This window comes from Tripterygium wilfordii, chromosome 20 (assembly GCF_013401445.1).
Source record: "Tripterygium wilfordii isolate XIE 37 chromosome 20, ASM1340144v1, whole genome shotgun sequence".
In the NCBI taxonomy this organism is placed as follows: Eukaryota; Viridiplantae; Streptophyta; class Magnoliopsida; order Celastrales; family Celastraceae; genus Tripterygium; species Tripterygium wilfordii.
In genome coordinates, this window is record NC_052251.1 from 3,929,661 (window position 1) to 3,956,821 (window position 27,161).

General features: G+C 36.8%; 2 protein-coding genes across 5 annotated transcripts; both read right to left on the reverse strand.

Annotated features, from left to right (window-relative positions):
* Positions 1 to 575: 575 nt before the first annotated feature.
* On the reverse strand, positions 576 to 4,415 carry LOC119987468. Its single transcript, XM_038832393.1, has 2 exons — positions 3,944 to 4,415; positions 576 to 2,209 (listed from the first exon to the last, which is right to left on the reverse strand). The coding sequence occupies exons 1-2, from the start codon at positions 4,055 to 4,057 to the stop codon at positions 953 to 955; spliced, it is 1,371 nt and encodes a 456-aa protein (XP_038688321.1). The 5' UTR covers positions 4,058 to 4,415; the 3' UTR covers positions 576 to 952.
* Positions 4,416 to 10,109: 5,694 nt separating this feature from the next.
* Positions 10,110 to 20,715, reverse strand: LOC119987213 (puromycin-sensitive aminopeptidase-like). Of its 4 annotated transcripts, none has more exons than XM_038832050.1 (33): positions 20,606 to 20,713; positions 19,402 to 19,482; positions 19,241 to 19,285; positions 18,909 to 19,049; positions 18,738 to 18,813; positions 18,323 to 18,399; positions 17,689 to 17,802; positions 17,526 to 17,600; positions 17,325 to 17,432; positions 17,004 to 17,216; positions 16,774 to 16,835; positions 16,624 to 16,651; positions 16,438 to 16,524; positions 16,267 to 16,292; positions 15,884 to 15,947; positions 15,703 to 15,783; positions 14,958 to 15,005; positions 14,847 to 14,865; positions 14,679 to 14,683; positions 14,551 to 14,562; positions 14,386 to 14,442; positions 14,172 to 14,281; positions 13,999 to 14,079; positions 13,606 to 13,789; positions 12,564 to 12,712; positions 12,328 to 12,466; positions 12,044 to 12,190; positions 11,889 to 11,970; positions 11,624 to 11,799; positions 11,024 to 11,134; positions 10,788 to 10,904; positions 10,589 to 10,660; positions 10,110 to 10,393 (listed from the first exon to the last, which is right to left on the reverse strand). In XM_038832050.1, the coding sequence occupies exons 4-33, from the start codon at positions 18,969 to 18,971 to the stop codon at positions 10,313 to 10,315; spliced, it is 2,664 nt and encodes an 887-aa protein (XP_038687978.1). In that variant the 5' UTR covers positions 18,972 to 19,049; positions 19,241 to 19,285; positions 19,402 to 19,482; positions 20,606 to 20,713; the 3' UTR covers positions 10,110 to 10,312. The 4 variants fall into 4 exon arrangements, with proteins under 4 accessions (XP_038687978.1, XP_038687976.1, XP_038687980.1 ...); XM_038832048.1 differs by having other exon boundaries at positions 19,131 to 19,285; XM_038832052.1 differs by lacking the exon at positions 20,606 to 20,713 and adding an exon at positions 20,212 to 20,372.
* Between the last annotated feature and the right edge of the window lie 6,446 nt (positions 20,716 to 27,161).

Genomic DNA, 27,161 nt, shown 5'->3' on the forward strand with positions numbered 1-27,161 from the left:
TTCCTTCCCCTTTTTCTCCTCTCCTTTTTTTTACCTTTCCACCACTTTATCTTTTTTGTTTTTTTGTTTTTATATTTATATTTATATTTTTTTATAGTTTTGTATTTTTGGCCGGACGAAAACCGGTTACTACAGATCCCTAACAATTTTGCAAAGAAAAGGACTCGGACCTAAATTTCTAGCTAGTTTTGAATTTGTGACATCAAATTTGAGCCCGATCCGGCTTGTCCTGCCCGATAATAATGGAGCCTAATCTAATGCAAATTGGCACAATTTTTTCCCCAAGTTGAGTAAAAACCTAGCCTAGCCCGACATACGACCTAAACTAATTTTTTTTTCCCCATATGTAAAGCTACACGAGCAAAGAGAAACTAAAAGAAAGGAAAATCAGCCTGAGTGCATAAACCCACCACAAAAATGATTGTTAACCCAAGTTTTAATGCCAAATTGCCAATGTATAAGGGATTAAGGGTCCAAAGCAACCTGTTCTGTTGGTTCCTGTCACCTTAGCTACAAACAAAAAGTTCTTTTGTATTTACACTCAGCCTCCAAAGAATCCACAAATGCAAGAAATATATAGACAAATGAGTTTTCATTAGCTAATGAAAACTATTATTATTATCAATCAGCCAAAGAGATTTTGCACCATCTGAAGATATAGACAACTAAAACGTACTATTAACCTGTATTTGAATCAAAATAATACACTACCCATCTAGTCTGAACATTCTTTCCTATTTTATCCCTTCTGATGAGGTCACAAAGTTATTGTAAAGAAGAAAAACCTTTGTATACCAGTCGGCCTAAATCAGTGCTTCCCTTAGATCGGCTCATTATTTCACTAATCAAGTCTGCTGCTAGAGTCTTAGCAATTGCTTTGGACACCCTACGGACCAAGACCCTGCCACGAACTCTACAAGCAGGATGGCAGGGCAGCAGTAAAACATTATAGTTAGCTAACACCTGGTTGTATCGTCGGGAAGAAAGACCAATCCTTAGTACCATCCTCCTTTCCAACAACCTTCTCATTCGCCCACCAGTCAGAACCAATACTAGTCTTAGGAAAATCTCCTCCATCTGTATTGTCAAAGTTGAATTCTTTGACAGAGCCAAGGGTAATAGATCGATGCTTCTGATGTTGTGCCTTTAACCCATCCTCAGGAGCTTTCTCAGGCGTCTCGTTGGATGTTTCTCCTACACGAAATTCATAACTATTCACCAGCTGACCAGAATTTTCTTCATCTAGGAGAGGGTTTTGATTCCCTGGTGCTTCTGACAGAGCTTTAACAAACATCGCTGGCCTCATTTCTACACATTTTACAACATTTTCAGCAGTTAACTCAAATGAGACTCTATGACCAGCAACAGTGTGAACACTGCGGGATCCATTGTCTGAATGCAGGTGCAATGCGAGATCAGAAAGCTGACGATCAAGAAGAAAGCCATGGCGAGATACAGGTCTTACAGCATCAGGGGTCATGCCACCAGAACCTCGATATGATCTCCAATCACGGGCGGACGGTTTATCAAGATTCAACAGCTTGGGAGGGTCACCTCTCTTGAACTCAAGAAATTGAAGACCACCAGAAGCAAATTCACCATCAGGGAAAGGAGACGAGGTGCCAGAAGAAATGCCTGAGCTAGGTGAGATAAGTTGACCAATGGGGCTTCCAGGGTAAAGGTGATATGACTGAAATTCATACTGGGAGAATGGAAATCTCTGCCAAGCCTCAAGATTCCGGAGACTAGGGTCAAGAAGCTGTGCAAATGGCACCTCGGGCGAGGATGGAGTAGTCAAGTGAACAGATTCGGGAGGAGGAGTGAAAGGAGCAGTTGATGGTTCAGTGGTGAATGTTGAGAAGACTGGCGGGGATACTAACTGGGTTTCATGTGCGTAAGGCCCAATTGCAAAAATGGAAGATGGTCCACCAGGAGAGTACATATTGGCAGAAATAGAATTAAAGGATACCATGCCAGCAGGAGATTGAGTTGCAGAAGGAGGTTCCGATTGCAGGAAGGATGCAGGAGAGGATGGAGGTGCAACAAAGGGAAGTATGACAACAGTTGTTTGGGTTGGATTTTCAGATGGAGGAGCATCGTTTCTTGGAGCTGTACTTTCAGGCACAAGGACAGCATGCCCAATTCGCTGTCTGTGCTTATGAAACCCAAAACACCAGTATATGCTCCAGCAGCTCCCCCATCTTCTCTTCTGCAATTCACCAAAAGCATGAAAAAACCAAATCAACTAAGGAACCTATATAAGGTCCTTTGATGTAACTGACAAACATCAGATAACTGATCATTAATATCAATGAAGTGAAACCGTTCTCACAAAACCAACAGAAAATTGTCCATCAATTAGTGAAAATAGAGATTACATAAGTTGTCAACTGAAGCCTCGTCATTTTTTACAACAAAATATGCAACCAAGGGTATTATAGAAAAGATCAGGATATGCAAAACCAGCCAAGCATTGAAGGGTCAAGTAGTTTGGTACCATAATTGCACAATTACAATAGCAAGTAAGCTTATGATGCTAGTGAAAAGGGAACTCACCATGAATATTGTAATCTGACAAAACAGGAATCTTTCATATCAGATAAGTGTATGGTATAAAAACCTAATTAGCTTCTGAAAAATATCTATTTGGATTCCATGTTCATCTGTAAGCAAACTATGCCTTTCCATAATTTCATGCCTTCGTGATCACAGACCACTTTTACAGACAAGAAAAGCTGCAGAGCAAGAAAAAAATGGACAATTGGTGTAAAGCCGTATCTGACACAACAAATGGTCCAAAACAGATTTATCATCGCAGTCGTTTACTATCCAATGGCTCACCTATGTTTTTACTGGTTCTCGTGTGCTTAGTTAAATGAATGAAAATTACTTTTTTTAAATAGCTTTAAATAATCAACTAAAGATGTATTGCGAACAGTTTATCAAATTTCATGTGTAACTTTAATTATATTGTCTTATTTTACAAGCTGTCCTGTCCACAAGTTTATTACAGCTTCATACTTAGTTATAAGAAAATTTTGCAACTGTCAACTGCCTCATAAGTCATAACGAATCCTTCTGAGAAAATCAGATACCACACCTCTTAGTTCTTCTTGCTCAGCAATCAAATAAAATAAAAGACGTTTACCCATTGAGACCTTCGGCCAAAAGATACCTCATGTAATTCAGATTTTCTTTGCAAAAAATATAAAATAATAAGAAGAATAAGAATAATATACTTGCAGTTTGAAAAGAAAATTCCACTGTATGGTTGTGTCAGGAAAAAAAAAAAAAGAAGAGAAAACAACATACCACCAACTCTTCAAATTGCAATTAGAAATTAATATGTATGCAAATGATGTCCAGTTTCGCTACGTCTCTGAGAACAATCAAGACTTGCCATGGTTCACTATCTCTGCTATTGACCATAATGGAGGCAAAAATACAATAATCTAGGAGGGATCACCTCACGGATCAAGAGCTCATTTCACTATCACAAAATTTAGAGATCAATTACTCCATAATGCTTTCACAAACCAGAACAAATCTGTTCCCCAATTCTAAAGGTTCAACATCAGTGTCTAACAAGAGAAAGCAATCATTTGTTTACAAGGCTAACATCATAAAGCAAAAAACTTTGAAACTGACAAGGGTTAATGAGTCAACGGTTAAACAAAACTGCATAAAAAAAACACGAAATTTAGTTAAAGATTTCCTGTCCATTGAAAATAAATTGTGCTAAAAAAATTATGAGAGGCACTCCAAAAATGGAAACAAATGGTAGCTGAACTCGCACGAAAATCATCCATAAGAAGAGGAAAAAAAACACTTAACAGATCTCGAATACAATCTCACAAAATTCAACACAAGTAATACAAAATTAACCTGATCAAATCCATGGAAATGAATTCAACAGAGATCGACGGATCAAAAATGAGTTTACCTGAACCGTAGCTTGAGGAACACGATTCTCAGCTGATGCGATCGCAGACGCAGCCGCGTTTATAGTCTCAAAAGTGTTGTCCACAGCTCTCGAGTCTCCAGTCACACCTCTCATCTCCACCAACTCCTCTCTCTCTCTTAACAAATAAACACCTTCTATTTCTCGGGAAAAAAAGTTAGAATTTTCTCGAGAAAATTGAATTGGAGAGAAAATCAGAGAAACCAACGATTGTTCTGTTACTTAGAGAGGAAGCCAAAACTAAAAACAACGAAATGAAACAAAAAACAAATTCAAAATCTCTGAAATCTCTTACTCTCCATCTCTCTCTGTTTCACTGTCTGCACATAAATCTAAACATATACGCATCCATAATTAATTCGGAGGAAAAAAATTAAAATTAAAACTAAAACTAAAATAAAATTAAAATTGAGCGGAGGACGCTTTTGAGGTCAAACACGGCAAAGGATAATTATTTTTGATTTCTCTGTGATTATCGAAGACCCAGACTTTTTGGTGGCATAATAGTTAATATTAAGTACGAAGCGCTCACTCTGAATTTACTTCTCTACCCTAGTGATTACCTTTTATTTGCGTTGTATGTAGGGATGGCAAAAGTTACCGTTCGATTCAGATGACCACATTTGTTCAACCCGGACTAAATCAAATTTGGACATAAATTGTAAGTTCGAAATTTAAGTTCATACACAAAATTTTTGTCTGGTATAAAATTGAGTTAGAATCCAAACATATAAATCTTGTTTGGTTTATTTGTCCGGACCCTAATCCGAATTAAAATTATTGTTCGATTTACTTGTCCGGATTCAAACCAATCAAGATTTGGTCAATTAGATATGTCTGAAATCCAATCCAAATTAGGGTCCAGAGGTTGTGGAAGATTGAGAGGGCAGTTTAGTAAAATGGAAAACAGGAGGAACAGTGGTTAATAATTAATTAATTATAAAGTATGGGTTTACGAAGAAAGGTTGGGATTTGTTTGGGGACTATAATTGTCAAAATGAGTGCACGTGTGGCGATCCAGTTCTTTATTGTCTTTGGTGACCACGTATGGTAGAGAGGGCCCATCCCCCAAAAATTCTCCCCCTTTACCCACCACTTCGAAACCTATAACTTGCACGGCTGCTCTCCCACTCAATTGTTTCTTTCTATTTTTTTTCAATAAATTTTTTAAAATGTCGCATGACTTTTAGGGAGTTTTCTAAATCCCACCCAAAAAAAAAGAAAGGTGGGATCTGTACTGTTTTTCTAACAAACACACAGGAATAAACCTAGCTAACTAAACACCGTCCCTAAGGGTTAAAAGATGTTTGGTTTATTAGATTTATATACTACACACACTTGAATAAACCGATGTGATATTTTTGACCCAAGTTTTTAAGTGGAACACCTAATAATTTTGGAAATACACACACCGTACTAAACATTATTTAGTTTTTTGAACAAACACACACACAGCAATAAACCTAGCTAAACACACACATTGTACTGTTAGTACCCGTTTTGGAGGGATATGTGGAATTATTAAAATATCTCAAATATATAAATTCTATGCAAAAATCTTGATAATTCATATATATAAACAATTAAACATGTAAATATACATATACAGTGACACACATCACAATCCATGCGCATGGTGCCATAAAATCATCCAAAACCAATAGGTAGCTGTTATGACCCTTGTACCCCTCCCATAACAACCAAGGCCCAACCGATATCCACCTAAAGCAAGGGCTACCCACCTGCCCATGGGCCGGTTGTAACCAAAGTCCAGTGGGCTGTGCCCCACTAAAACCTTGGCTATTAGGGAAGGAAGGCTCTCCCACTTAAGTACTGCATTGACACGCCCACATCTTCCGATGTGGGACATGACAATACCCTCCCCTTCAAGACCAACATCCACGTTGGTCATGCACCATGGCCGGCCCCTCTGGCAGTCCACCAGCCCCAAGTTGAGGGCATTGGACTCTCAATGAAAACACCAAATGTTATGATCCTTGTACCCCTCCCCTAACAACCAAGGCCCAACCGATACCCATATAAAGCAAGGGCCCTCTCCTACCCACGCATGGCCTGCCCACCTACCCGTGGGCCGGTTGTAACCAAGGTCCAGTGGGCTGTGCCCCACTAAAACCTTGGCTATTAGGGAAGGAAGGCCCTCCCACTTAAGTACTGCATTGGCACGCCCACATCTTCCGATGTGGGACATGACAGTAGCACACGATAGTCTGGATCCACAATCAAAGGCTGTGATGCTCAAATACCCGTATCATCACGTAAGTAACAGAAAAGGGGATATAATCCCATACAATGATCACGTCTCACGATAGTGTGTCACGAACACAATCATGGTAAAAACCAGATAACAACGATAAGGCTATCACAACCACCCAAATAACTCTCAATCACATGCATATTCCTCAATCAAATGATAGAATTTGGATAGACGTGGTCTCAGAATGAGAGCTCCAATTCCGACACTAATTCTCCCCAAAAAATCATGTTAAATCATGATTTTTTTTTTGTGTGGAAATGACATATTAGAGTTTAAGAGTTAGAAATTAGTGTTTAGGATTTAGGGTTTAATTTTTAGTGTGTAAGGTTTAAAATTTAGTATCTTTTTCTCAAAATCTATTATATTATAATATTATGAACACCAAAATACTAGATCAAATATTTTAATTCATGATTTAACATAGTTTTGATAGAGAATTGGAGTCGACATTGGAGCCCGAAATTGAAGCCCCTATCCTAGCGGTATCAATGGGAGAGGGTTTGAGTGTCAAATTTGAAAAGTACAGGATCAGTTAGAAAATAATTTTACTTTGCTTATAAAAAAAAAATTACTTTCAATGAGAATCTTTAGAAAGATTTTTTTTTATGGCACAAACTCGTTAGAAAGATTTACTTTACTACATGTTATGAAAAAGCCTAATCAATATAGATACAGAAACCCACTAAAAGGGCATGCTTTTTCTTTGATTATGGATTTTTTTTTGAAATATTTTGATTATGAATTAAATGGTCATAATTTAACAAAAGAAACCAATCAAGGTTAAAGACTTGTACAATGAACTGAGCCAAAAGTCCGGTTGCAATGATTCTTGGGGGCTTGGTGGATTCCCACATTCCAAATCAATAACTATGGAGTTCCAACAAGTTATCATAATTCATTACTTTTCTTGATCCTTCATTCTACCATAAATTTTTTGTAATTTTAAAAATAATAAATAGGACGTATGTAATATTTTGACCCTTGGTTCATGTATTTAATTATTATATCTTTAAAAAAAACATATTACACGCTTTGCACCAATGATTTAGAACCACTCAGATTTTTCACTCATTTTCTTTAATTAATTTAATTTTTAATCCACAAAAATACAACATTAAATTCAAAATCATTCATATTTAAATTATCATTTATTATTTTTTAAAAATTTTAAGAAATTACTGATATCAAAAAATAATGAAAAAAATGACGGCTATTTTTTTTAATAGCAGCCTACTCACCACCCCCGGTTCACAAGGTGTCCCAGAAATTGTATTTCCATGTAATTTGTCAGAAGAAATTGTATTTCCAATAGATATACTTATCTGGTCCTGTCAAATCTACAGATGGCCACGATAGTGTGCAAATGAAATTTCAAACTCTTAACCTATATTTTGCCACGTGTAAGAAATAATTCGCATTGCATGTACCAAACTTGACCCACATGTGTGGGTTTTGATTAGTCATAATCCATGTGTTTGACATATCATTTGCAAGTAAACACCATTATCAACCCTTAATAGTCTATCAGTCATACTTAGGGTGCGTTTGGTAAGAGGGTAAGAATTTAGTGGTATAATTTGTTATCCATGTAAATGTTACAAGGGTAATAATAATTATGGAGAATAAGTGTTACCCTTGTTTGGTAAAGAAGGGTAAAATTTACCCAAGTATTCATTACTCTTGTTTGTTACGACTATACATTACTAGTGTAATACCATTACCATTGTTTGTTATTATTGTAATGAACCAAACTAGAAAAAAGTGAGATTATGTTTTTTATTGTTACGACTATCATGTACCAAAATTTTAAAAATATAGATACATATGCATATATATACACACAGCCAGACATATATATATATAATAACAATTGTTAACAATTTCAACAAAATAATCTGATAACATTCAAATCCATGACAAAGACGTAACACAATAGTAGGGGGTCATTATTGGGCCCGTGTGCCTAGGTTCAAGCTCGGCCCTGCCCGACCCCTTGGGCGGGCATGAGCTCCATTTTTTGGGTCAGCCCAACCTGAAGCCAGACACCTCAGGCCAATTTTGGCTCAGCCCGAGCCCGACCCAAGCCCGACATTATATATATATATATATAATATTTATATATTTATATTTATATATATATATATATAAAATATGTATGTATATATATAATACACACACATACACAGACAGTGCATGCACTGTCTGTGTATATGTATATATGTATGTGTATTATATATATATAGATACATATATATATATATGTATATATATACACAGACAGTGCATATGTGTGTGTATGTATATGTGTGTATATACACACAGACAGTGCATATGTGAGTGTGTGTATATATATATGTGAGTGTGTGTATATATATTTGTGTGTGTGTGTATCTATATGTGTGTGTGTCTGTGTGTATATATATATATGTATATATATATATATACATATATAATATATAATATATACGTGTATATATATACATATATATAATATATATGTGTATATACAACTTATGGGCTTTTAGAATTTTTTATTTAAGGGGGTAATAGGTTGGAGTAAAACTTCTCATTACTTTTTATTACCCAGGTCCCCCCACTAGTAAACTTTATGTGTAAAAAATAAGCTCAATTACTAAAATTTATTACAGGAATAAAAGTTATACTGACATAACAAACACAAGTAAACTTAAAATTTAATTACCCTTGTAACTATTACACCCCATTACCCTCGTACCAAACGCACCATTACTGTCATCGCATGTGATTAGGACGAGATAGTCCGTAGGCAAAACATTTGAGATTTCACATATATGCTGGTTTAAAAATGTTGGCATAAATGTTACCTAAAATATTATGAGTGTTTAGTTTAATTTTATTGATAGCATTTATTAAGTCTAAAATATTGTGTAAAAATTATATACAAGGGCATTAGACAATTCATCTTAAAACAGAAACTATCAAAAAAATTTTAATTGGTCCACATTTCAATGGATCTAGGATCTTGTTCAATGACATGTTCAACACTAAAAAAGAAAAGAAAAAATTACATTGTCACATATTTAAAAAATAAATTGGTACATTTTTTAAAAAATAAAATTGGTACCTATTTTAAAAGCATGTTATATTTAGAACATGACTAAAAAATATTAGGTATTTTGGGGTTAAAATATAAAATGCTATTTTTATTACAATTTCAGAGAACTACTTAAAATGCTACATTTATACACTCTTTCAAATAAAACTGAAATGAGTGTTTGGTAATCGGACGTCAGCTTTCTTTTATGCTTTAATATTTATGGTCTCGTCAAGTTTCAAATCGGCTGGAATTCTAGAAGGAGATAGTTGACCTGTGCATTCCATTCCCATAAAGCTTTGTTGGGGGGTCACAGCACAGCACAGCACAGGTCTTCCATTCCATTGGAAATATTCGTGTTTATCTGTGATGATGATGTAATGATGCAAATACAATATAGCCAAGTTGAATATGAGTTGGTATTTTTTTTGTACTGTGTCTCTTCAAGAGCAACACCATAACCTGCTTCTACAAAAGAATGACGTAGACCAACTTCTCCAGACAACACACAAAAAAAAGAAGAAAAAGAAAATTGATGAAGTTGGTTATGACAGGTGAGACTGGACCAAAACTCGTGGGAGAAAGAAATAAGGCTCCAAACCCCTTCCCAAAAGTGGACAAGTCTACGGAACCAAGAAAGCCCTAAAGAAATACTCCCAACTATTTTGAACCCCCGACCTTAGTGTCATCACCCTTAAACCCAGATATATAACCAACTGAGCTATTATCCCATGGTTTAGCTACCATTTGTTTTTATGCAAAATTGAATATTTGCCAGAATAATTTCTACAAAAGTAGTGGCCCACAAAGCAATTTCACAATTTAAGTGGAAAAGGCCCAAAACACAGTGCATGGTCTGTTGTACAGACTCACTGCACTGGTTCCATGGATTGACATGTCCAAACTCCAAAGCATTGTATCGTCCTTACTGTTGTTATCCTCAAAACAAAACATACTTTCTTATTACGAAAAAAACACGCAGGGCATCTGGTAGTTAAATTGTTTATACAGCTAAGCTTTTTGAGGCAATCTCGAAGACGTTCTCTGACAACCCGTTGGAAGACAGGATCATCTCCAGTTGTGCCTGCAAAACATCAAAAGACCTTTATTCATCGACAGAGCTAATAGCAGGGGGTTGCAATATAATTATCCTTTAGTCATCATCTTTCATCGGGTCTAATACTTACAGAAATCGATTCACTCACTACATAGTCAATGATACAAGATATACTAGATTATGTTCATGCGAAAGTCGAGGATATAATACTATATCTGTTACCTTGGCAAGCTTTTGCCGGGTTTCATCATAGCGCCTCCATCTTGAGAATGCTGACACCATGCGAGAGGCCACCTGCAATCCATAGATGTTAAAGAGATGTGAAGAAAAGAAAAGGAAAGTTGCTAATTATTTGTCTCAACTTAGTTCATTTGGTAATGATCATAACCCATTTATTTTAAGGGAATTATCCATAACGAACCTGAGGGTTCAATTTATCAAGTTGCACCACTAATTCTCCTAGGAACCGGTAGCCTGACCCATCTATCGCATGAAAATTCACAGGAGAACCACAGAACCCTCCAATGAGGGAGTATACCTATGTCACCACAAGACATAAAATTCATTCACATAGGCATCAAGACTGATAATCAAAGGATGCACATTAAATCATGCCACAAAAACGAGTCAGAGAGAGAGAGAGAGAGATATTTTTACCTTGTTTGGATTACGCAGGTCAAATGCCGGATGATTCAAGAGGTTCTGAACATTCTTCACATTACCAGGAAGGTTAGACATCGCTTGAAGTGCAAACCATTTGTTGACAACCTAACAAATAGATGAAGATACATTAACAACAGAAACTTTGAAGAACCTGCGCACTAGGTCCTGTATCGAGAAGAGGATAATAGTTTCAGTAGGTTCAATTCAAATAATAGAAAAGGGACAAACATGCACACACGTTTAATAACCAATGGAGGATTAAATACATTGAGTGATACTAGAATGACGGTATTTTCGGGCATTTCACTTAACGCTTTCAAGTACTTTTTAAAGTTCATGGCACATGACTCGAACAGCACATATGACTCGAACAATATTTGTGATGTAAGTTAACTCATTTTTATAACCCAATGTATAGATATCGCAACATAACATAATTGTTATCTCAAATTGAAGGTAACTCCAGAATTCCCTGCAGATATTTGCCCTTCAAGTGCCTCTCACCAACAGAAAAAGAAAAAAAATGCATCGAAAAAAAAGGCATTGACAAATTCATTCATGACCCATCGAAGGACTGTTGAGCTCGAGAATTACCAAAAAGTCATGTTGCCATTTACTGTAAAAGTCCTCCAGAATATCATCACGGGTTTTACCAGGATTCAGGGCTATGGCAGCCAAGGCTGCAATTTGATCTGTCATATTCGTAGCAGTCTTGTATTCGTGCAACGCAAGCTCATTCAACTCTGGATCATTGAGTAATGCAAGATATGCTATAGATGGTTTGAAAAAAAGACAAAATCAGTTACAGATGTTAAACCAGGCACATCCTGAATATTTGACAATTTTAAGCAACACAAACCAAGAGCAATATTCTTTAAAGTCCGCCTTGCCATATTAGGATGGTCAAACACATACTCTTCTGCGCTCCTATTGCTTTTGACCTGTGAAGGAAAAGGATGATAAAAAAAGTAAAGAGACCCAAAACAGAAATGACATTCAGAATAAATGACATACCGCATTTAGGAATTCTGCTCTGAGTTCTGAGGCAAGCTGCTTCCTGACAAAAGATCGAACAGCATGAACTGCGTCAGGATCTGCAACTTCCATCATGTCCATTATCTCCCCTTCACCAGGCGGGGTTATTGCCTTCGCAATGAATTCCTGCACAAGTAATGCAATTACAGTTGATAAGTTATGTAGTGAAATTAGATTTTGAAAAACACTATATTGCACCTTCATCACACCAAAAGATAAAATATTGAACAGAGGGGGACTGGGGAGGTAGACCATAGACATACTTTATCAAGGCTTGAATCACCGAGTATGTTTCTGAACCCATCCACAAACTTTGGATACAGCTGCAATGGTTTGGTTTCTTGAAAATCTGACACTAAGGAAAGCATCAGCTTCCTGGCCAACACCTGTCCAGCTTCCCATCTGAAACATGAAACCGATCCGGTACAAACAATTCTACGCATGTCACTGACTTTCAAATAAGTTATTGACACTTTGAAAAGCTTTGAAAATGACAAACCGGTTAAATTCATCTGAATCATGAGCAAGGAGGAAATACAAATCGTCAATGGGGAGATCAGATTGAAGGCGGATAGGAGCGCTATAACCTCTCAATAGAGATGGAATTGGCCGTTCAAATATATCAGAGAATACAAATTCTTCTTCTTTCTGCTCAACACAAAACCAAAAAAGCTGTACTCAATTACCAATGAAAAGATTAGCAAAAGAATGGAGTTTGCAAATAAAAGGTATAGCCTATAGATTCGATTATAAAGCTCATTTTGAAACTGGTTGAGAGATTCCATCCTTTAAACCCCAACCCCCCCCCCCCCCCCCAAAAAGTCACCAATTTGCCCAATGTGATAATAAAACACAAAGTTAAAGACCTTACCTCTATGAAAATGAGCAGAATAGAAACTTCTGATCTCAGCATCACAAACATATATTCATTTGATTTTGGCTTTACTACATGTAAATGGTGTAATACCCTTTCTTTAAAAAAAAAAAAAAAAAAAGTATTCTTGCATTCAACGAATCCATCACAAACTTTGAGATGGTAAAGAGTTAGCTAGTTGTTGGGGCATGCAGCTAATCCGTTCAATCAATACATTTTTTCCATAACTCAAGCTTATAAACAGAAGATATCTAGATTTTCCCTTTGCCTTTCTCAGTGATGCATATAAAGAAAGAGTAGCAGAATATCGATTCATTTTCCCAATATTGCAAACCTCAATAACTCCACGTTAAACAATAACTTGTTTATGATAGAAGCAGACAAAGGAAATTGATTTTCTTAAATCAAGAAATGAGAAGCAGAAATTCACCTCCTCAAATTCCTGCTAACATTATAACTAGAAGGCTACAACATGGTCAACCGTCTGCTTAATTTTTCAACTGAGAGAACATGTTGAATTAGAATTATAACCTTTCTCTTCATATTTGAAAATCACAAAGAAAATGTACAACATCCATTCCTAAGTCTAACATAGGTAACAGTGAAAATAGGTTTGCTGATAATAAGAGAAACCAAATGTTAATTCCAAATAAGAATTATAATTGACCTTGGTTACTCGAAGAACTGTAGTGTAGACTGGTTGATTATTGGTTGCAAGAGACTGCAAAATCCCATTTTGATACACAGATGAGAGAGGCATGTCCTTGCCAGTCGAGTCCAGCAAACCTACTGCCACAGGAATGAACATAGGCTCCTTAATTGGCTGCCCTGGAGTTGGTGGCACCTCCTGACTGAAAAAGCCCCCACCAAGTAGAATTTTATGTGTCATTATAAAGGTATAGGTAAATAACTTCCATCCACAAGCCTCCAAAAGTGGAATCGGGGTTGGAGAAGGACAAGAAGTACACAATCTTACACCCACAATGTGGAGTTGAATTATGCTTTACATGATTATGACTTACATGATTATGACTTACAAAAATGTGTTTAGCATACATACCTAAACTTTAAGGAGAAAGTATGGGCTTCAGCATTATAAGATGAAGTAACACTCACAAGAGGTGTCCCAGCTTGAGAGTACCTGTAATTTTTTGTTAAATTGAAAAGCAAAGGCATAAATCTATCAGAGAGACTCAAGGAAAAAAAAGGAAAAAAAAATAAAGAGATCCAAACCATAGTAAGAAATTAGCAAAATCAGCATCATTTGCATCTCGCATGGCAGCAAAAAAGTCTTCACAGGTTACAGCTTGCCCATCATGTCTTTTGAAATAGAGATCCATGCCCTGAGAAGTAAAACAATATATACAAAAAATTTAGTAGTTAATTCCCACCACTAGCAGGCTTAACATCATTGGAAACCAGGCTTAGAAACATTCTCAGACTTTACCTTCCGGAATCCATGACTCCTCAATAAAGTTTTGTACATCCTGACAACTTCAGCTCCCTGAAAAGTTGGACAATAAGAATGAAGCATTAATGAATTTCAAAAAATGGATATTGCCCTGTCATCCATCCTTGTCCGCAAGTATATTAAGCCACGAGAAAGTCAAACCTTTTCATACACCTGTCAAAGAAAAAGAAACAACCAAGACGTCAAGAAACAACAATTAGATATCATATCAACAAAGCATGGACAAACAAATGAACGTAGAGGTAAAATGACAAATTTCTAAAACCTACCGTCACTGTAGTTGAAATTGTTGAGGGCCCGTGCCAAAATAAAATTCAGCAAGGTTTGCATGAGAAAGTAAACATCCGAGAGTCAAAAGCAATGAAGATTTTCAAGACACCGAAACTTAAGTAGTCCACAAAAACTTCCGCATCGAGTAAAAGAGAATACGAACTTGCCTGTATAGAAGTTGTCCATCTGTTAAAAGAAAAGGCACAAACATAAACACCAAGAGCAAGCAGGATAAGGTGACAAGAATAAACTACCAGGTAAAGAAAATCAATTCAGACCTTTATGTAAGAATGAGGCCGAACAGGATGAGCCATGGGACCTGCATCCTAAGGAAATAGAAAACAGATCTAAGTTTGAGCCTAGATGTACCACAACCAGTGAGATGCATTTGTAAATGAAGATAACTAACTCTGGATGGCTCAAGTTAGCAGTAATTACATTTAAAGAACCTGACGAAAACGAGACTTAATGATGCAGCGTGACTGCGTCAAGCCCAAGGGGAGTCAACAGACCAACACGGGCCCACACAAGCATGGGCTCTCAAGGCCCAACCACAAGCCCAGGCCTAACTAAGCACTGGAAAACCGGCTTACCAATGTTAGGGTTGCCCAAGCTTATAAGCTGGACCCTGGAGTCATCCACAACCGATGTGGGATTCCTCCCACATCAATCCCTCCCACTTAGAACAAGCGCGTCCACGCGCACAACCCAGCCTGACCACAGGCACCGTGCCATGGTCACACAGACCCTCACGCGAACCTAGGCTTCGATACCACTTTGATCCAGCGTGACTGCGTCAAGCCCTAGGGGAGTCAACAGACCAACACGGGCCCACACAAGCATGGGCTCTCAAGGCCCAACCACAAGCCCAGGCCTAACTAAGCACTGGAAAACTGACTTACCAATGTTAGGGTTGCCTAAGCTTATAAGCTGGACCCTGGAGTCATCCACAACCGATGTGGGATTCCTCCCGCATCACTTAAGAAGTCACTTAAAGACGTGAAACAAACGAAAAGAAGGAACCTGCGAAAACTGAGAACTTCGCAGCCTTGAAACATCAGCTATCCGCTTCACAGCCCGGCTGCCCATGTCAGAAGAAAATTCCTAAAATGACAAGGAATTTCTTACATTGAAGAGCTAAAATGAAGACACTACTGTAACGTTAAACTGCCACTCACTGACTGAAGAAAAGACAAAACTATACCTGGACACGAAAAACAGTAAGACCTTCTTTCAAACTGAGTTGAAACCAATCGCGACATGTCACTCTGTGATAGCACAAGTTAGCACTGGAGTTGCATCACATATTTGAAGTTTGTAAAATTGTAATAAAATTATTGTAATACAAAGATTATCACCTAAAAAAAGGTAAAAACAACAAAAGCCAACAGCACTCCGAATTGACAGATTTAAAACAAAGGTTCTATTATAATATACAGATGCATAATGTGTCCCTTCAGGGATATCTGATAAAAATGTATAATGTCAAGGAAACGAAAGGGGAAAAATATAGAAGAAAAGAAAGAACGGAAAATATATATATAACATGGGAGAACCTGATAGATCTACAGCAAGATATACACAAACCTGTTGCCAGTCCAATTGTGGAAGTACTGCAGAAAAGAAAATGAAATTCGAGTCACTACTAATAGGATTCATACATATTAGATGCAAGGAAAGCGGCATGCCATCCTTTATCAGCTATATATACATATATATATATATACATATATATATATATATATATTCATAACCAACCTCGTGGCCAATAACTCCCAAAATTGCAGCATAATCTCCATCTGTGGCAGTTTCAGGTGATGCCAAGACAAGTTTGGAATCGAAAATCTGTTGTGATCCAATATACATATAAATGATAACAAATTGAAGAAAAACAAATCAACGTTGACAGCATGAGGACAATACTTATTGAAAAAGAGAACATACATTTAAACTCTTGTTTTCCATAGCACCCCTGACCAACATTGAGAAACAAGTAGGATCAGAAAGTGAATCTTCGGAAGCAAAAAGATCACTGTACCATGATATCAACAAAGAACTACGAATCTCTTAAGGTACACAAAAAATGCAACTTACATATTAAAATCAGGAACAGCCACGATATTGAAGAGGTCCAAGTCATACTCAAGACCAAAAACCTGTTTGTAGAGCAAGATGGTAGCAGAGTAGGCTTTAGAATGAAGATTAATAAATAAGAATTCCGGAATACACAGTTACACACACGCACAAAATAAAAAGAAGACAACCAGAGCAGTTATTTTTGCTTCAGAAAAATAAAATGAAGGTTTAAAAACAAAGATACTGACATCCTCATCCCATTTCATTGCTGCCTTCAGTGCATACATGGCATGTACAGTCTTGGGTACGTCTTGTGCAGGGGTCCAGATCCTCAGTGACACCTGGCGACCCGAGCGGGTAACAAATGTGTCATCTCTGCCCTCCAACTGTCCAGCGACTAAGGCAAACAAGTAGCAAGGTTTCTTGAAAGGATCTTCCCATAGGGCATAATGCTTACCATCCTGCAATGAAACCAAAAAAGAGAAAGAAACAATAATGGTACAATAAAATTTACATAGCAAAAAAGGGTGAATAGCTGGGGAAGCCCCTTCAGTGCAATAGTAGTTCACCTCGAGCTCCCCTTGCTGTATGAGATTTCCATTAGATAGCAACAATGGGTACAAAGACTTGTCAGCTTCTATGCGGCATGTGTATTTTGCCATTATATCAGGCCGATCCTATTAGCAAGACAAATGCACATAAAACTATATTAGTTTTGACATGTTAGAATAAAATTAACCAAAAATCATAAATTACTTTAACAAACCAACCTGATAATATGTGATTTTACGGAAACCCTCTGCCTCACATTGAGTAAAGAAATTCCCGGACGACTTGGAAAGCCCCTGCAAAGAAAGGCAAAATTATTTTAAGGCATAACAAGTCAATAGGTGTTACAAGAACAATTTCTAAGTGAAAGGAAAACATTTTCACCTCTAATGATGTGTTCTCCTGAGGATATATCTCAGTAACAATTTCCAATGTAAATGTACTAGCAGGTGGTGTTGGGAGTGTCAAATGGCGTGAGTCTACATGGTAGTCTTCCTCCTAGACAGGAAAAACAAACACCAAGTTAAAGTTGAAAAATAATCTGTCTGTCTCTATCGCTCTCTCACTCCACCAAACAAAAGGGGAAGAAAACTGAGATCAGTGGACCTATACATATTCCACAGAAAAATGGAGCTTCGCATCCTTGAACATTCTGAGGAGAGGAGGAAGAGAAAAAGAAGAAAAGAACCTCATGTCCAAATTAAATCCCTTGGCTGTACTAGTATATCTGAAATAACCTAGCCTAAGTACTTCAAACTCCCAATTAAACAATCGTTTGATCAATCAACAAATTTAAACAAATGAACAACCCATGTCTTCTTTTCCATTCACTCAAGCATATTAAAATATATGCTAAAAAAACCGAATGTTTCTCCCTCTATCCAGACCTCCAACCAAAAAAGAAATGAGTGAACGAATAAAAAAACCTAAATGCAATGAAAAATTGTTGGCAATCAATTTACACCCCGGAAAGAAGCAGTGCTCCAAAGGTGAATTTTGGAAGGGCATCACACAGTACCTTCAGTTCCTTCTTGTTGATCTTAATTGAAAGCAGCTTTTGATCTTGTCCATCCAAAATTAAAGGGGAAGAAGAACCTGTTCAAAAGACACCAGTAAATGACAATCTATCAGAGTAATGACCACCAAAAAAATTCTTTTGAAATAAAATTCTACATAAATTTGCAAAGGAAGAACAGCAAATCTCATAACAATATTTTAAGGCAGCATGTAGAACAAGCCTGATGGATTTTCCAAATGGAAATTTTTTACAACGATATCAAAGATAGAATTCTTTCAGGCTGTCCTACTCAAGCCATAAGTAAGTTATGAACACATGATGGACATTAGACTACCTAGGTATTAAAGATACAGAAATTCCTAGAGTCTGATAAGTGGGATTACAAATTCAAAGGAAAGAATGGATAAGATACTACCTTCAACTCTGGGGAACACAATTATTTTTGAATTAACAATTGTTTTCTCCTCACCCAGTAAAAAATGCAAATCCACCTGAACAAAAGGTCCATTAGTACACAACAACAGAAGCAAAAGACCAGAAAAAATTTCAATGAATCCATAAATCATTGAGTTAAGTTCACAGATACCGTATCAAAATAGTAATCGGGTAACTTGTAATCCTTCAAAAAGATCTCCTTTGGTCTATCCATTTTGGATTCCTCAATCTGCTTTGGCAAGGTTTCTGTGGCAACAGAACAAAGAAACCTCCTGCTTGTTTCCTTAGCCCTCTGAAGTAAGGAGAAGTTAAATTGATCAAAATAGCAAAGCATGAAGGCACATCCGTGAAAGTTAAACAATTGTCTACTCACAGGTGAGCATATGCATAGTACATGTGTCAATGCATGTTGTTGCTTGTGGTCTGTGCAAGTGAATGCTTATAGACAATAGAATTTTATCAGTTGAAGATATAGTGACGCACATATGAGGAAGGATAAGGAAACTGGTAATTCCTTTGTAAAGGGGCCTACAAATCACAAATGGAAAATAAAAAATAAGTTAAATTGAAATGCAAGATAATAGGTTGGTATTGAGAACCCAATAGGTGCAAAGACACGTCAAGAAAAGGAACTATGCAGACACCTGTGAAGTGAGGAAATGCCTATATTTGAAGAAATTATTTGATGAGTTCTGAACACAACTAGATCGGCAAGTAGCTCGAATCTGCCAAAAATAAAATAAATAAAGCATATAAGTGATTAAAGGGCGTCACCTGAAACACTTTTACTAAAAGGTAGCCGGCCAGGACTTAAAAATGTAAAATTGCATATATGACTCTTCAGGGCATGCATGATCCAGAAAGAGGAAAGTCAAACTATTAAGAAATTATTTGTATCTGAAGATATTTGTGTTTATATATGTGTAAAAAAAAAAAAAAAACTTCTCTTCTACTGATTGATAAGGCATCACAGTGCAGCATCAACAGCCAAAACATTGTGGAAAATGAAATAAACATTTTAGAATGACAATCATGTCCCCCTATATAACTCTCCTGTCCACTTGTACAGACACACACCCCAAAAGAACAAAGAACGGAGAAAATAGGACACAATGACTAGAAGAAAGAAGAAAGAGAAACAACTTCATTTCACTTTATTTTGCAGGCAACCATCTAAACAAACAATTGTGTGGCATATCAAAACCTTAACTTCACCACGGGGAGTAAAAATACTGGGAGGACATTCTTTGATTCCATAACAGGTATGAGCAATAACACTCAAAGAAAAAAAAAAACACAAGGACAAAGAAAGAACACGTACAATCCTCCACTCTGTCTAACAAACATCTTTGAAAAGTCGACAATATACACAACCCCATCTCAGCAAACACACACAACACAAGCGAAAAGCAAGTCTATAATTACAATTGTGAAATTGGGATATGGGTAATCACAGGGGAGGAGATAAAACCCGATAGACTGGTCTTGGCCAAAGACGAACTCTTGCAAGGAAGAATCAACCGAGCCATTTCAACTGTCAAGATCGTATATAGCACTAGTATCCAAACACCAAGAAACAAAAGAAATCACAGATGGACCAAATACTAGATACCCAGATAGCTAAACCCCACATATGAGAGAAACTTTCTCCCTCAAAAGAAAACAGAGCACAAAAGAGTCTCACTGGGTCATTCTTATAAAGGATTGATGGATAATCCAAATAACGGTCAAGAAAATCCCAAAAAAATTAAAAAAAATAATCAAAATAAAACTGATTTCCAGCAAAAATAAATTCAGCGAAAATGGAAATTCAAGCGAGATTGAAAATAAAGAGATTGAGTTGCGAACCTAGAATTGACGATCACGCAAGAAGAACAAATGAAGTCATTGAGTAGAACAAAGAGTGAGTGCGATATTTGTAGAGATGTCAAACCAACCAAACGGTTCGTCGGACCGTGAGGCCGGAACGGCCTGTTGAACAATTGTCAACTAGTAGTGCCCACAATTCTTCACGGGCTGGGCTGGGATTTTCAGTCCACCAGTCCTGAAGAAAACTTTAGCCACACCTCACTATTTACTAAACATACCCCTACTCCCTTTGACTTTCCGTTGACCTTGTCTTTTTTTACTTCCCAGCTCCTAACACCCCACCCCACCCCACCCCACCCCACCCCCAAGTCTTCCAAAAACATAGTGCTTAGTGCTTCCGCCCACATGCCTCTAAGCTTGCTGCAGATCACGGAGGATAGTAGAGGAAGGAAGAACAATGCACATCGCAACTACATGGAACACTACTCCATCACAATGGTAAGTTGTTAGGTTTTTCTGTGTATTTTTTGGTATGTAGGTTTTGTCGATTTGTGGGTTAGGGTTCTTCAACTTGGAGCACAGAAACCCACACCACAACTTGGAGCACTCTCTTAGCGCCTTTTCATCACAAATTTCCCCAAAAAAAAATTCCATACTTGGTTGAACAAGTCTTGAAACGCTGCAAGAATATCAGCTTCTCTGCCCATAGATCTTGATCAGCTTCTATTTGTGCTATGCAAAAGAAAGCATGCGAAGGATGTCCAAGAGTTCTTTGATAAAGTGAAGTTAGATTTTGAGCCTAGCATTAGAACTTATAGCATTTTGGTCCAGGGCTAGGGTGATATTGGGGGGAATCATCGGAGGCACGGAAGTTGTTCGACGAAATGCTTAAACGAGGAAGTGTTGCTGATGCGTGGTGCAAATACTGTGCTGAAATCAAAGGGAAGTCACTATAATGGTGGACATGTTTTGGGTTCCTATTTATATGCTTTGTTCACTATAGTTTCGATCACCTTGTGATTCTCTATACTCTGTGTGTCTTAGAGAGTGATTCTCTATACTATGTGTTCTATTTTGTTCTTTCTTTCCATCCATTGTTCCTTCCAGTAACTCAGTTTACATCAATACGCCTGCTTACAATAGCTTGTTCCAGTAACCCCTGTGTTTGCTCTGTTTTTAGTCTTGGAGTGTATTTCTAAAATGTCTTTTTTTTTTATATACTTTTGGTGTATTTATAAAAATCTCAATTTCTATGGGTTACGTTTAACAAGGGGTGTGTTTAGTAAACAATGGGGTGTGACTAAAGTTTCCCCAGCCCCAATCAGTGAACTGGCCTTAGATGGGCTGGCCCACAGCCCAACTGCTCTTTGCTCTTTCTTCTTTTTTTTGCTTTGAAATGCAATATTGTTCGGTGTCTTTTGTGCTGGACATGAGATATCAAAAATCTGGTTGTTGGGATCAGGAGTTTTGGGGTTGTAGATGATGAAAATGCATGTGTCAGAACTTGTTGTCAATCTAATGTGTTGTACCAAATATGAACTCTTCACAACATGGATTGTGTGCAATTAGAGAACACAAAGTTGCAAGCTCGAGGTTTGTCTTCCGAAAAAATGACTTAAAATTCGTGTAGTGTCAATCTAGAAAAAAAAGAGAGAGACATAAGACTATCACCATAATGAAAAGACTTCTAATGGAGAGAAATGAAAAACAATACATTATTGAAATACATCAGGAATTTAATTGAAAAGGGGTACATCCTGAGATATAATAAGACGTGCTTTGCAAGCTAAATTAAAGATATAGCCGCGGAAGCTTTTGTAAAAGAAAAGGATAAATCTAGAACAAGTAGGTCTGAGCCATGCTAATTGAAAAGATAAGTGACCGGAGTCATTGCCCAAGTAAGCAGTAAAGATTTGAAGATGCTGGGTCTGTGGTTGACCTGGGGTGTTTGTAAATTTCTCTTCTTCCTTCTTTTATAATGCTCATGGTGATGTCTCTTCTCTTGTTTCTTTGGCATTCGTTGCATGTACTCCGTCATGGAGTATCATGAGGATCATGGTAAAACCACATTTTTGTTGTGATTGGAGTGATTGGGTTAGTAGGCTTCATAATTACAACGTTCTCCTAAAAATAAGGATGATGGCAACATCTATTTGGTCGTGCTTTTTATTCTAGGAGGAAGAGGGCGCTCTTGGAGGTTGTGATGTGCTCCCCATTGCAGGTTTCAGTATTCGTGATTGAAATTATGGGAACATGGCTAATAGCAGCTATTTTGCTGATTCTTCAGCACAAAAGATCATGGGAAAATGTCTTCTTCCTTGAGATACAGGTCGAACATGACATTGACTTCTCAGTGTCGTGTAGTAATTGGAAATGTTGGAAACGTTCTTGAGAGAGTTCAAGGATGTAAGACTAACAAACTCTGGTTTCTCCTAAACTTTCTTTGAGATAATCATGCTAGAATATTGGTTGTTTCTCAACAAACTAATCCCTGGATTCCAGGTTAGTAATCACCCAAAAACTTGTAAAATGAGCAAACGTCAATAGTAAAAATATCATGTCCTTGCCACATATAGCCATGAGGTTGGCTGCTTTTTGCAAAATATAGGGCTCGTATTGCCACCTGTCAATTGACGTTTGAGGTTATTTTTGATACAAACAAATATATTTTATGCACCTTCTTACAGAGAGAATAATTAACTGGATCAATCAATTGTATTTTATGCACCTTCTTACTTCATAAGAACTTTCATTCTCGGCTTTGCCTTGATCCGATTGTTTCAAATAAAAGTTTGTTTGTACACAACTTCAAGAACCCACAACTCCTTTCATTTGTCGTAAGATAGATGTTTCCGCATGTTGATCCCAAATTTTTAGGGAGTTAGAAAGAAATGAGAGTAATAAAAGTAATAAGAGTAAGAGAGATCCTGAAAAAATGGTGAAGTAGAAACTCATATTTATAGAGAAAATAAGAGTAATGCATGGACAAAATTGTCCCCAAAAACTAACCTTTTATAGTTGTTATAATGAGTATTTTGGTATTCTCCATCATTGTTGTGAATATGTTATAAACATTTACATATAAACCCCCAAAACTAGTCCATTTATAGTTGTTAATATGAGTATTTTGGACTTTAATTATCATTATTTTTGATATTTGAATTTGGGGCTCACTGGCTTGGCCCTAGGGCTCTTTGAGGGCTGGGCCCACCCACATTATACCTCTAGATATTTGTTAACATTTTTAACATTATATTAACTTTATATTGGACCTTGGATTTCAATAAAAATTAGCCTTAATATAATTAGACCCATATTCTCAGGCTTAAAATAATAAAGCCCAGCTATCCTTGTGTTGCATAAGCCCATCACACCAATAAACTAGAGAATTATGTTTTCACATGTCTCCTTTACATGAATTGTAACATGCTTGGACTTGGCAAATGAGTCATTGGTTGAGTGGCAATGACTTTGCATGTCGCTGACTGAGGTCATGGGTTATAGTCTCACCTCCTCCGAATATTTATAAGGAGGTGTGTGAGCTTAGTCTGCCCCTGCGTGGGCTTGATAGTTTGCCCTTGCGTGGGCTTGATTTGTGCCTCCTGCGTGGGGCCTGTTGACACCTGTAATTTCATAGGCTTGATCTGGTGGTGTGTCGTATATTGTATTTGTACTTGTATTCAAAACATGCTTGGACTTGAAAGATATGAAGTCAATTTGTGCTTCATTATTGGCATTGATGTTGAAATAAACATTCCTTGTAAAGAATGAGAATTCCTTAATCATTGATGTAAAACTTTACAAGATATATATGTGTACATGCATGTGTGAATATGTGAATGGTTAGGATTATATTCCTAATATAGACTTATACAATTGATTATGTTCACAATCATGTAAGAGAGATTTGTGCCAACAATCCTTGGGAGAGATCATGATGGAGCCATTGACTCTTGAGGAGAGATTATAGGAGCCATTGGTGCTAGCAATCATGGAGAGATTATGATGGAGTATTTGACTCATGAGGAGAGATTATAGGAGCCATTGATGCATGGGCATACTGATTCATACCACATGTGGGACACCATTGAGGTGCCGGACCTAGCAGGTCCTGATTAGGTCAAGTAGATGAAGGAGCAGGGACACTGTTGTTTGTCCACAGGGTTTGAGTTGGTGATTGATAACCACGATTGTTGTTGCGGTAGTTTTTGCCTCGATTGTTATTGCAGTAATTTCGGTTGCCACCAGTATTAGTGTTTCTACGATTACCACCAGAGGAAGCACTTGGTGTTGGTTGGCCATTGTAGAGTGATGTCTGGTGAAAGGATTAAGGAGAGGAAAGTTGAGCATTTTGGGTTTCAAAGGTAAGGATGCGGGAGCGGAGTTTGGTGAAGGAGATAAGTTGAGAGTTATTGTAGAGGGTAGTGCGAAATATACGTCTCTTTGTGCACCTAATACATTAGTTTTTGTCTCATTTTGAGTTTATTTTAGGGTTGATATTGCCTAATTAGTTTATAATTGCCATCTCAGGTAAAAAGACATAAAATAGAGGAAAGAGAGCAAAAAGAGTCAAAATACAATTTCAATTCTCTAATTAGCGTGAACCTTAGCCATAATTGATACTCAATTAATTATCAATATATCCTCGTGGGAACGATACTTTTCCCATCATTTTATTACTTGCACGATTTGTACGCTTCTGATACATTTCACAACAATAACTTAGAATAAGTTATTCATATAACTCATAATTTAGATTGACACCATAATGGTAATACTAGTTCGATCATTGGTTTTGTGTATTATAAACTTGGTACTGCCTTACATTTTCAATTGTTCAAATAAATCTACAAGCTCAATAAAGTTGCAAGATATTGATTTCTCTTTGATCTTTCTTGATTTTTTTTCCTTTCTTTCGGTTAAAGGCGAACACCATCAATGTGGCAACCCTTAGGCCTTACCATGAGCTATTGTCTAAAGGGCGAGCCCGTCACCACAGTCTCATCAAAGCCCATAGTTTGGATATTTTTTCCTGCACAAACTACACTTTACATTTTGGATTCCATGGCAGATTGAGAGTTGTGGCACATTTAGCTAAAACAAAACTACTTTAGCATGAAAGTCGAAAGTTGTTTGAAATTGTATGTATAGTTGTCGGCCAACCAACCAAACAATAATTGTTGGTAGTAGAAAGTTGAAGTTTTTTCTTATCTATAAATACTAATTACTTTGAAAAATATAGATACAGGATCGAACTATGAAGACACACACTACCACTGAGCCATAAAGGCTCAATTTATTAGTAGGTTTGACAATTTTCAATTTAGAAAAATCCTAAACCCTAAGTACTCCATACTAGCAAATTTTATAATTCATTCGGAGGCCTTCAACAAAAGTTTTATCAAGACTCCCACCTATAGAACATAATATAATTTATATAAGATGTATTAACAGATGTTGAGAGTTTTGAAACAAAAGGAAAGAACTTTTGCTCGAATAGTCGCCCACTTCTTAGGATTTGGACTTGAACAATAACCTCCATTGAGCTAAAAATAATAGGTTAAATAACCCCCGTGCACAAAGATGTCAGGAGCAGCCAGGATGTACACAACATTACCAACATTATAATATCATAATAATAATATGTAGAGACGTTGAAGTATGTAAGATCATACGTATATTCATCAATAACTTAAAGAAATGGAAAAACATGTACGGAATATCTGAAACATTAAGCAAATTGTTAATAACTTTACATTCATCATCTTGGAAAATAAAGACAGAAGGAGTAGGAATTTTTTCATCATCCTTCAATTCTATTGGTTCATTTTTCAGGAGCTGAATATCATCATCATGTACAAGAGGTAGACAATTAGAAAGCATAACACATGCGATCAAGGATCAACTTTTTCTAGCAACTTGGTCATCGCTGGAGTCATATTCATCTTCACTTAGCTCATCATCACTAGATTTCTCTTCTGGCTTCGCCCCAATATCTTATGGCTTCACATATTTCTCACAGTACTCTACAAAATTGAATAGGTGTAAACAACAACCATAAATCACAATTACCCGCATATAACAAGCATGATAATCTACACCCGTTAATTAGAAGTTAGAGCGAGGGTTTAACTGAGAAATAGACAATGCAAGATATAAATTCACTTCGAGGATATATCAAATCACATAAAGGTTCATAACGAAGCCCTTTCCTCACCCTTCTTTGAGATTTTCTGTGAACAAATTTTAAGGTTCAAGAAACATATTTAATTCAAAATTAAAAAGGTTAATAACGAGACACATATAACTACAATTGTGGGTGGAGATATATATTTCTATTACCTTCTCATTTAGCTGATAGTCAACATCGTAAAACAATTTGGGTCATTAAGAACAAGAGAACTATAATAACTAATCAATCCTCCAAAATCGTGTTCTCAACCTTCGACAATTGATCTACCTAATTTCAGTTTCACTAAGACATGTGAATATGGTGTGTTCCTCAGCCTTAGTTAGATTAATCTATATGCATATTTGAATGGTGGTCAAACAATCAAACAAACAATAAACTTTAAGCATAGAAATTAGAAACAAG